At 41.8% G+C, this 12,054-nt stretch overlaps 1 protein-coding gene across 1 annotated transcript in view; it reads right to left on the bottom strand.

Moving 5' to 3' along the window:
- Positions 1–12,054, bottom strand: part of LOC112240685 (plexin-A2-like) — a 437,296-nt gene that overhangs the window by 170,105 nt on the left and 255,137 nt on the right. Inside the window, exon 5 of the mRNA XM_042299563.1 lies at positions 2,550–2,650. Coding sequence (XP_042155497.1) covers positions 2,550–2,650 — 101 coding nt within the window. The remainder of the gene's footprint in view (positions 1–2,549; positions 2,651–12,054) is intronic.

Below are 12,054 nucleotides of genomic sequence, written 5' to 3'. Positions count from 1 at the left end.
TACAGCCACAGCTTTTCACAAGGCAGGGCAGAGTAGGGCAGGGAGCAGGGCAGAGTAGGACAGGGAGCAGGGCAGAGTAGGACAGGGAGCAGGGCAGAGTAGGACAGGGAGCAGGGCAGAGTAGGACAGGGAGCAGGGCAGAGTAGGGCAGGGAGCAGGGCAGAGTAGGACAGGGAGCAGGGCAGAGTAGGACAGGGAGCAGGGCAGAGTAGGACTGGGAACAGGGTAGAGTAGGACAGGGAGCAGGGTAGAGTAGGACAGGGAGCAGGGTAGAGTAGGACAGGGAGCAGGGTAGAGTAGGACAGGGAGCAGGGTAGAGAAGGACAGGGAGCAGGGTAGAGTAGGACAGGGAGCAGGGTAGAGTAGGACAGGGAGCAGGGCAGAGCAGGGCAGGGAGCAGGGCAGAGTAGGACAGGGAGCAGGGCAGAGTAGGGCAGGGAGCAGGGTAGAGTAGGGCAGGGAGCAGGGCAGAGTAGGTCAGGGCGCAGGGCAGAGTAGGGCATGGAGCAGGGCAGAGTAGGACAGGGAGCAGGGCAGAGTAGGACAGGGGGCAGGGTAGAGTAGGACAGGGAGCAGGGCAGAGTAGGGCAGGGAGCAGGGTAGAGTAGGACATGGAGCAGGGCAGAGTAGGGCAGGGATCAGGACAGGGAGCAGGGCAGAGAGCAGGGTAGAGTAGGGCAGGGATCAGGGCAGGGAGCAGGGTAGAATAGACTGGGCAGGAAGTGGGCCACCGTAGTGTTAGACAGCAGATGGTGATCTGACGTGATACCAGGACCTGACCTCTTCACCCCAGATGCAGTACACACACACACACACACACACACACACACACACCATAACACCACAAAAACAACTGCTTCTGAGTCCTGCCCAGCTGCCCTCTCAGTCACAATGCTAAAAATCCACCATCTCCCTCCCAGCATCATCTCCACAATGTGAGCAGGATTATCAGCAGTCCCCAGTCTATAGAGGAATGAGTGGGATTACAATCCGAGCCCACTGAACCCACTGAGGTTAATTCTAATGGCCTGCTAAATGATCTCAGTGAAGGCATGCTAACCCAAAATAATAGAGGGTGTTACTGTCGCCCCAGAACACCCTGCCTGCATCCCTGCAAGGAGGAGAGCAAATGCTGAATTACCTTGTCGCCAGGCAATTATTTATCCTGTCCCAGCATTGGAGTGATGTAAATGACTTTAAGTGCACTTTGCAGGGGCTGCCATTACGATAATGATGATTGCAGCTAGCGGCTCTGACACACACATTCAGCTATAGCTTCTTCTTCACAGTGTGGTCTGTGATTAGAAGGGCTATGCATCAAATACATGATAGAAAGAAGAGAGAGAGAGAGAACACCACTCATCCGCTCAATTCATCTAACCACAGCCACTTCAACTCCATTTATTTGCTTTCATCACTAAGTCTGACATGTATCTGGAAAAATACCAGCGCTGCTTTTCACTATCACTCAGTCTCTCCCTCTCTCCGACTTCCTCTCTCCATCTCCGTCTCTCTGTCTCTCTCTCCTCTCTGGCTTACTCTCTCTATCTGTCTGTCTCTCTCTCCTCTCTGTCTTACTCTCTCTTTCTCTCTCTTTCTCTCGCTGTCTCTCTCTCTCTGTCTCTCTCTTGCTCTGTCTCTCTCTTGCTCTGTCTCTCTCTTGCTCTGTCTCTCTCTGTCTCTCTCTCTGAGTCTGTGCTGTCTTGAGTTATAAATGGTTTTGCAGTAACAGCAATCACCAGCAGATGCCACTCTTGGCTTCTATGGCTCAGAGCACGGTAGTGACGACTATAGGTTGGTGAAGCAGAGAGCTGTGACCTCAGAGTGTGGTGGTGACTCCTCTATAGGTGGCTGAAGCAGAGTTCACAGAGCTGTGACCTCAGAGTGTGGTGGTGACTCCTCTATAGGTGGCTGAAACAGAGTTCACAGAGCTGTGACCTCAGAGTGTGGTGGTGACTCCTCTATAGGTGGCTGAAGCAGAGAGCTGTGACCTCAGAGTGTGGTGGTGACTCCTCTATAGGTGGCTGAAGCAGAGTTCACAGAGCTGTGACCTCAGAGTGTGGTGGTGACTCCTCTATAGGTGGCTGAAGCAGAGTTCACAGAGCTGTGACCTCAGTTGTATCACAGAAGACCAACTGCCACTCAACACCAGACACAGACAGACACGAGACAGACACCTGGCTGTGAACCTGTTCTATAGCTGAAATGCATCAGTTACTTTAAAGCACCACATACACACAGGTTAGCCTCTGTAGCCTTTCATTCATTGTTTGTTTACATACTGTCATAAACCATCACATCAATTGCTTTGGGTTGTAGGCTAATGGCACTAACACGCTAGAGCAAATGATGACGAGGTTCTAAGCACCTCTGATCATAATGTGTGTTAGAATGTTTAGCTAACTGTGTCACTGAGAGCAAAGGTTACTGAGGGTCACAGTGGCTTTGACTCAGCCAATGAACAGCCAGGTAGATGTGTACACTGAGCAGTGGACATTGAGATGAGGGTTCAGAGGTGAAAGTGTGGTGGTTGTGTAGTGAATACTCACATGTTGTGTAGGACACACCAGCCACAGTGGGGGTCACCGGAGCTCAGGCACTCTCCACACGTCCCGTACTGATCACATGACTCTATAGGGACCTGTGTCACCTGAAAGAAACACAGGCACACACAGCAGGGTTGCCATACAGTTACTATTTTAAAACCGTTTACTGCAGTGCGCTGAATCAGGCTCACACAGTGTTTCTTTGTAGTCGGGTTGAAGAATGCATTCTGTATTATTTTTTAGGGAATGTGTCGGGTTGAAGAATGCATTCTGTATTATTTTTTAGGGAATGTGTCGGGTTGAAGAATGCATTCTGTATTATTTTTTAGGGAATGTGTCGGGTTGAAGAATGCATTCTGTATTATTTTTTAGGGAATGTGTCGGGTTGAAGAATGCATTCTGTATTATTTTTAGGGAATGTGTCGGGTTGAAGAATGCATTCTGTATTATTTTTTAGGGAATGTGTCGGGTTGAAGAATGCATTCTGTATTATTTTTAGGGAATGTGACGGGTTGAAGAATGCATTCTGTATTATTTTTTAGGGAATGTGTCGGGTTGAAGAATGCATTCTGTATTATTTTTTAGGGAATGTGACGGGTTGAAGAATGCATTCTGTATTATTTTTTAGGGAATGTGTCGGGTTGAAGAATGCATTCTGTATTATTTTTTAGGGAATGTGTCGGGTTGAAGAATGCATTCTGTATTATTTTTTAGGGAATGTGTCGGGTTGAAGAATGCATTCTGTATTATTTTTTAGGGAAAGTGTCGTGTTACAAAGCTTTTGGTAATTTATCAAAGTTACCCGAATCTTCAGTAATATTCATTTATTTTATCTGTGTCCATATTGTCCAGAGTTTCTAGCTGATAGACCACATGGTTCAAGAGAAAATAGCTAAATATATAAAGGATATTTCTTGCTGAAACCCTCATATTAAACACCAATGGTATTAATTAAGTTGATGGTTTATACAGTATTTAGGATAATACTTTACAGCTTTTTCATCCTATTTTTTATTTTAAAATAATCTTATTCAATTATTTGACATGTGATAAGGCCACAGAGAGGGCCAGATTATTATAGACACCTGTGATAATTGTAAGTACCCAAAAGGGCCATGAGATGTCTTGTGATGAATTACATAAAATCCCTGAAAGATTATCCCATAAAAATGATTGTAGTTTTGAATGTTTCCAGTAATATACCCTTCCTTTACAACCCTAAGAATGTGTATGAATGTGTATGTCTAGCAGTAAATTGGTTCCATATTAGACACATTTTAAGTCATGAGTTGTATTGATTTCGTCTTGTTCTGATTAAGACATGCAGCAATAGGAGGCTAGGAGGCCAGGCAGCCAGGCTTATTGTCTGTTCCAACATCTAGTTTCTGTAAAGAAAACACACTAAAACACACTCTGTAAAGAAAGCACACTCTAAAACACCAATGTCTGTGAAGAAAGCACACTCTAAAACACCAATGTCTGTGAAGAAAGCACACTCTAAAACACCAATGTCTGTGAAGAAAGCAGACTCTAAAACACCAATGTCTGTGAAGAAAGCAGACTCTAAAACACAATATGTCTGTAAAGAAAGCACACTCTAAAACACCAATGTCTGTGAAGAAAGCAGACTCTAAAACACAATATGTCTGTAAAGAAAGCACACTCTAAAACACCAATGTCTGTGAAGAAAGCAGACTCTAAAACACAATATGTCTGTGAAGAAAGCACACTCTAAAACACCAATGTCTGTGAAGAAAGCACACTCTAAAACACAATATGTCTGTAAAGAAAGCACACTCTAAAACACCAATGTCTGTGAAGAAAGCAGACTTTAAAACACAACATGTCTGTAAAGAAAGCACACTCTAAAACACCAATGTCTGTGAAGAAATCAGACTCTCAAACACAATATGTCTGTGAAGAAAGCATACTCTAAAACACCAATGTCTGTGAAGAAAGCAGACTCTAAAACACAACATGTCTGTAAAGAAAGCACACTCTAAAACACCAATGTCTGTGAAGAAAGCAGACTCTAAAACACAACATGTCTGTAAAGAAAGCACACTCTAAAACACCAATGTCTGTGAAGAAAGCAGACTCTAAAACACAACATGTCTGTAAAGAAAGCATACTCTAAAACACCAATGTCTGTGAAGAAAGCATACTCTAAAACACAATTGGTCTGTAAAGAAAACACACTAAAACGCACGGTCTGTAAAGAAACACACTAAAACACACTGTCTGTAAAGAAAACACACACTAAAACACACTCTGTCTGTAAAGAAAACACACACTAAAACACACTGTCTGTAAAGAAAACACACTAAAACACACTGTCTGTAAAGAAAACACACACTAAAACACACTGTCTGTAAAGAAAACACACACTAAAACACACTGTCTGTAAAGAAAACACACACTAAAACACACTCTGTCTGTAAAGAAAACACACACTAAAACCCACTGTCTAAAGAAAACACACACTAAAACACACTCTGTCTGTAAAGAAAACACACTGTCTATAAAGAAAACACACACTAAAACACACTCTGTCTGTAAAGAAAACACACACTAAAACACACTGTCTGTAAAGAAAACACACTAAAACACACTGTCTATAAAGAAAACACACTAAAACACACTGTCTATAAAGAAAACACACACTAAAACACACTCTGTCTGTAAAGAAAACACACACTAAAACACACTGTCTATAAAGAAAACACACTAAAACACACTGTCTATAAAGAAAACACACACTAAAACGCACGGTCTGTAAAGAAAACACACACTAAAACATACTGTCTGTAAAGAAAACACACTGTCTGTAAAGCAAACACACTAAAACACACTGTCTATAAAGAAAACACACTGTCTATAAAGAAAACACACTAAAACACACTGTCTATAAAGAAAACACACTAAAACACACTCTGTAAAGAAAACACACTAAAACACACTGTCTGTAAAGAAAACACACTAAAACACACTGTCTATAAAGAAAACACACTGTCTATAAAGAAAACACACACTAAAACACACTGTCTATAAAGAAAACACACACTAAAACACACTCTGTCTGTAAAGAAAACACACACTAAAACGCACTGTCTGTAAAGAAAACACACTAAAACACACTCTGTCTGTAAAGAAAACACACTAAAACACACTCTGTCTGTAAAGAAAACACACAAAAACACACTCTATAAAGAAAACACACCCTAAAACACACTGTCTGTAAAGAAAACACACTAAAACACGCACTGTCTGTAAAGAAAACACACTAAAACACACTCTGTCTGTAAAGAAAACACACAAAAACACACTCTATAAAGAAAACACACCCTAAAACACACTGTCTGTAAAGAAAACACACTAAAACACGCACTGTCTGTAAAGAAAACACACTAAAACACACTCTGTCTGTAAAGAAAACACACTAAAACACACTCTGTCTGTAAAGAAAACACACACTAAAACCCACTGTCTAAAGAAAACACACACTAAAACACACTCTGTCTGTAAAGAAAACACACTGTCTATAAAGAAAACACACACTAAAACACACTCTGTCTGTAAAGAAAACACACACTAAAACACACTGTCTGTAAAGAAAACACACACTAAAACACACTCTGTCTGTAAAGAAAACACACACTAAAACACACTGTCTGTAAAGAAAACACACTAAAACACACTCTGTCTGTAAAGAAAACACACTAAAACACACTGTCTATAAAGAAAACACACTAAAACACACTGTCTATAAAGAAAACACACACTAAAACACACTCTGTCTGTAAAGAAAACACACACTAAAACACACTGTCTATAAAGAAAACACACTAAAACACACTGTCTATAAAGAAAACACACACTAAAACGCACGGTCTGTAAAGAAAACACACACTAAAACACACTGTCTGTAAAGAAAACACACTGTCTGTAAAGCAAACACACTAAAACACACTGTCTATAAAGAAAAAACTAAAACACACTGTCTATAAAGAAAACACACTAAAACACACTGTCTATAAAGAAAACACACTAAAACACACTCTGTAAAGAAAACACACTAAAACACACTGTCTGTAAAGAAAACACACTAAAACACACTGTCTATAAAGAAAACACACTGTCTATAAAGAAAACACACAATAAAACACACTGTCTATAAAGAAAACACACACTAAAACACACTCTGTCTGTAAAGAAAACACACACTAAAACGCACTGTCTGTAAAGAAAACACACTAAAACACACTCTGTCTGTAAAGAAAACACACTAAAACACACTCTGTCTGTAAAGAAAACACACTAAAACACACTCTGTAAAGAAAACACACCCTAAAACACACTGTCTGTAAAGAAAACACACTAAAACACGCACTGTCTGTAAAGAAAACACACTAAAACACACTGTCTGTAAAGAAAACACACACTAAAACACACTCTGTCTGTAAAGAAAACACACACTAAAACACACTGTCTGTAAAGAAAACACACACTAAAACACACTTTCTGTAAAGAAAACACACTAAAACACACTGTCTATAAAGAAAACACACACTAAAACACACTCTGTCTGTAAAGAAAACACACACTAAAACACACTGTCTGTAAAGAAAACACACACTAAAACCCGCTGTCTGTAAAGAAAACACACACTAAAACACACTCTGTCTGTAAAGAAAACACACTGTCTATAAAGAAAACACACACTAAAACACACTCTGTCTGTAAAGAAAACACACTGTCTATAAAGAAAACACAATCTGTCTGTAAATAAAACACACACTCAGACACACAGATATGTGTGTGAAAGGCTCCTATACATGACATACACACAGACTGACAGACAGACATACCAAGAGATTCCCTCTCAAAATGCCTATTCTATTGGCATACTCAGTGAATTCGTTCTACCATCCCTGGATGCTGCATTTTTTCCCCAATGTATCCTGAAAAACAGGCTGCAATATTCAAAACATGTTTCACACAATTGTGTACTCTAAACACTCCCGAGTGGCACTGCGTCTCATTGCAAATAGGCATCACTACAATCCCCGGTTCAAATCCAGGCTGAATCACATCTGGCTGTGATCTGGAGTCCCATAGGGTGGTGCAAAATTGTCCCAGCGTCTTCTGTGTTTGGCTGGGGAAGGCCGTCATTGTAAATAATAATTTGTTCTTAACTGACTTGCCTAGTTAAATAAAAACACACTCACACAAGGCCTCAAACTGTCACGCTCGTCGTGGTAATCATACTTGGACCAAGGCGCAGCGTACGTAGAGTTCCACATGTTTATTCATTGAAACTCCTAAACTATTGCTGATGGTGACCCTGAACAATCAGAATAATAGACAGTATATCGTAAGCTCCATTCAGCAGGTATCGCCAGATGAGAATTGTCTCCGGTAGCTTACTTTTATTCCAGTAAAACACCACATTTTCAAGAGTGCATAGATAACTGATATTGCCTGTGATTGTTCAGCATGCAAAATGACTTGTAGACCAATAACTGTCAACACTGTTATATGCTGTTCAACACTGAAGGAGAGCTCGCATCAGTTATCACAAAAAATGAGAGGTATTTTCGGAAATAAATAAAAAGATATCAGTGATTCGTAACGTTTGATTTTCTGACCAACGCATGCTGCACTTGGATGGGTTTTAGGGTCCGCAGACCAATGCACTTACAGTATATCTTAAACATTTGAATTGGGGATTGATGTGTATCATATCAGTGATTTACTACATCCCTACTAAAGTCTTCCTGCTGGGAGGCCTGTATGGCAGTCAGCCTGTTCACCTCAGGCATAGTGGAATGATCCTCTCACACCTGTCTCTCCAGGGGAGATTTCAGTACACAGACACAATGACCACATACTATACAGAATATCTCCACAGAACACAGGAACAAATGAAGTAAAGGATTTTCAAAATGCACATGATATCAGCCTTAACGGGGTAAGTAAACAACATGGTCACAACCAACACGGATAAACCGATTATGCTTCCAACACTATCCTTCCAACACTATCCTTTCAACACTATCCTTCCAACACTATCCTTCCAACACTATCCTTCCAACACTACCCTTTCAACACTATCCTTCCAACACTATCCTTCCAACACTATCCTTTCAACACTATCCTTCCAACACTATCCTTCCAACACTATCCTTCCAACACTATCCTTTCAACACTATCCTTCCAACACTATCCTTCCAACACTATCCTTCCAACACTATCCTTCCAACACTATCCTTTCAACACTATCCTTTCAACACTATGCTTCCAACACTATCCTTTCAACACAATCCTTCCAACACTATCCTTCCAACACTATCCTTCCAACACTATCCTTTCAACACTATCCTTCCAACACTATCCTTTCAACACTATCCTTCCAACACTATCCTTTCAACACTATCCTTCCAACACTATCCTTTCAACACAACACTATCCTTCCAACACTATCCTTCCAACACTATCCTTCAACAACAACAATCCTTCCAACACTATCCTTCCAACACTATCCTTCCAACACTATCCTTCCAACACTATGCTTCCAACACTATCCTTCCAACACTATCCTTTCAACACTATCCTTTCAACACTATCCTTTCAACACTATCCTTCCAACACTATCCTTTCAACACTATTCTTCCAACACAATCCTTTCAACACTATCCTTCCAACACAATCCTTTCAACACTATCCTTCCAACATTATCCCTCCAACATTATTCTTCCCCCATTATCCTTCCAATAATATCATTTCAACATTACCCTTTCAACATTATCCTTCTAATACTATCATTCCACCATTATCCTTCCAGCACTATCATTCCAACGCTGCCGTTACAACATTATCATTTCAGCATTATCCGTCCAACACTATCATTCCAGCATTATCCTTCCAGCATTATCCTTCCAATACTATCCTTCCAACACTATCCTTCCAACATTATCCTTCCAATACTATCCTTACAACTACAGTATATTTTCCTTGAAAGCATCCAGAATAACATACAAAGAGAGCCAGCGTTTCTGACAGACAAGGCCAACCTCTCTCTATTCAGCCCTGTCTCTTTCTGTCTCTCTCTTCAGATCGATGGCCAGTGTGAGACTGGGGGCCCACTGGGAGGGCCAGAGTAACACCCCATTTGGTGCTTTAAGAGCCCCCTATGTTCCCCAAACACAGGCTTGTTGTACGTGAGGGGCTGGGTTAGGGGCTGGGTGAGGTTAGGAGGCAGGGGTTGGGCCCCTATAGCTATCCACCTTTCTCAGGCTGTGAAGTGAGGCCCTCAGCACACAAAGGGAGATATTGACATGTAAGTCGGGGCGTCAACAGCGGCTGCACTGTGTACAGGGTTCTTCATGCTCACTCCCGTTACATTAACCCCCCATACACACACACACACACACACCCACACTGCTATACCGGCGGGCGAATCAGCCTCATTCTTCTGAATTAAATCCTCCCATGTTTTTGCTCTGATGAATATTGCAGCATAAACAAGTCTGCATCATTTATCCAGCCTGGAAAAGCTCAATTAGACTATACATCAGTTCAACAATCTACTCCTCATTATACTGTACAGTAAGACTATAAGGAGGGACCAGTTACTGTACCAGTCATACTGTGGGGTTAGTCTGAATCAGTACCCAGCACCCTATATCGTGCACTACGTTTGACTAGGGCCCTCATACGGTTCTGGTCAAAAGTAGAGCACTATATAGGAAATAGGATGCCATTGCAGATACAGTCATAGAGACATGGACCTCTTGTCAGAAAATTGTACAACCATTTTAATCAACATCACAGTGACACAACCCTTGAGCCTTGTTCACACTGCAGGCCTTGATGCTCAAATCAGTTTTGTTTTTCAAATCTCTTTTGGACTACTGGCTGTCCAAACAGCAAGTTACAAGTGACACTAGTCACTTGGTCACTAGTCCTTTTTCACTATGTACAGCAGTCAACTAGCTAGCTAGGTAGCTGTTTAGCTTTCTAGAACATTCACTCATTTGTTTGTAAACCGTTACCAAGCTAGTTATCTACCACATGTTCTTGTCAAACTGTCAACAGAGTAGCCAGCAAGCAACAAGATATACCGAATAACAGACTAACCATTTGAGGGCAAATAAATCAAATTTGACTGTTCAGACACAAGTCACATGGCCAGGAATCAGACTTGTATTTGATTTCCACCTACAAAGGTGGTTTTTGGCTGTTCAGACTGCAGGGGAAAAAACAGATATGAATTGGACAAATAAATGGGATTTGAATTCAGTTCCATTCAAAATCCTATTTTCCCTAACCACTAACCCGGTATCATCTCTCCATAGTTTTCTCCCCACATGGTGAAACCAATAAAACTTACTTTCCCTGACTGAGGCAGATCTATTTCCAGGCCATAACAATGAGGAGAGGTTAGGAGTGAGATCCTGATAATGTAATAATGTTACCAGACCCAAGCCAGTGTCAGCGAGTATACAAACCCATACAGAGACAAACAAAGACAGACAAACAACACAGGCATAAATGGAGATATGTAGACAGAGAGAAAGACAAACAAAGACAGACAAACAACACAGGCATAAATGGAGATATGTAGACAGAGAGAAAGACAAAGAAAGAGAGAGAAACAGAGAGAGAGGGATTATTGATGTATTGTCCAGAGTGGGTTTGTACAGCGAAGGTGAGGAGGACAGGGGGTGTAGGGGTGGAGAGAGGTGGAGGGATGGAGGGAGGTGGAGAGAGGCGAAGGGGAGGATCAGAGAAGAGCAGCTGTTGGCCAGCTCAGCACACGCTGCAGTCACTCAACACAGCAGGCCAGACAGCACAACGAGGCCCGTTCTCCCACCGTGAGGAGAGGACAGCAGAGGGACTGTGAGTGTGTCTGTTTACTGTTTATGCTCAGTATGTGCAGTCCTCCAGACAATGTGTCTGTCTTTTGAAGACAAAGAGAGAATAATACTACAAATCACCAATAGAACAGAGGCACATCTCCATAAGCAACGAGGGGTAGCGTTATATGGTAAATGAATTGTATCAGTCTTCTAATTGAATGCTAATGTAATGTAAGGTATGAGAGGAAGTCGTAGTGGGGCAGGTAATGAGAGAGAAGGGGAAAGGTTATAGCCTGTCAGTGGGAGAACGGAACAAACGAAACGGAACGAAGAAGAGAGAAGGAAGGAGAGAAGAAGAGAGAGCACATAAGGACACTTCCTCAGTACTGTCAGAGAAAGACTGTTGGCTACCCTCAGAGTGAGCACTTGCACACACACGCACGCGCGCACACGCACACACGCACACACACACACAGCAGAAAATGACAATATATGAGCATTAGAAAGCAGGAGGATTCCTCTACGCTGGTTCTGTACATGAGGGATAAACGGTCATTTCATTCTAACCCTCTATCGGCCATGCTGTACTGAGAAGCAGCCAATCACATTGCACCAGCATGATGGATGGAGGGAAAGGAGAAAGGGAA

This window comes from Oncorhynchus tshawytscha, linkage group LG16 (assembly GCF_018296145.1).
Source record: "Oncorhynchus tshawytscha isolate Ot180627B linkage group LG16, Otsh_v2.0, whole genome shotgun sequence".
NCBI classification, from domain to species: Eukaryota; Metazoa; Chordata; class Actinopteri; order Salmoniformes; family Salmonidae; genus Oncorhynchus; species Oncorhynchus tshawytscha.
Note: the sequence above shows the minus strand (reverse complement) of the source record. Positions and strands in the feature narration are given on the sequence as shown.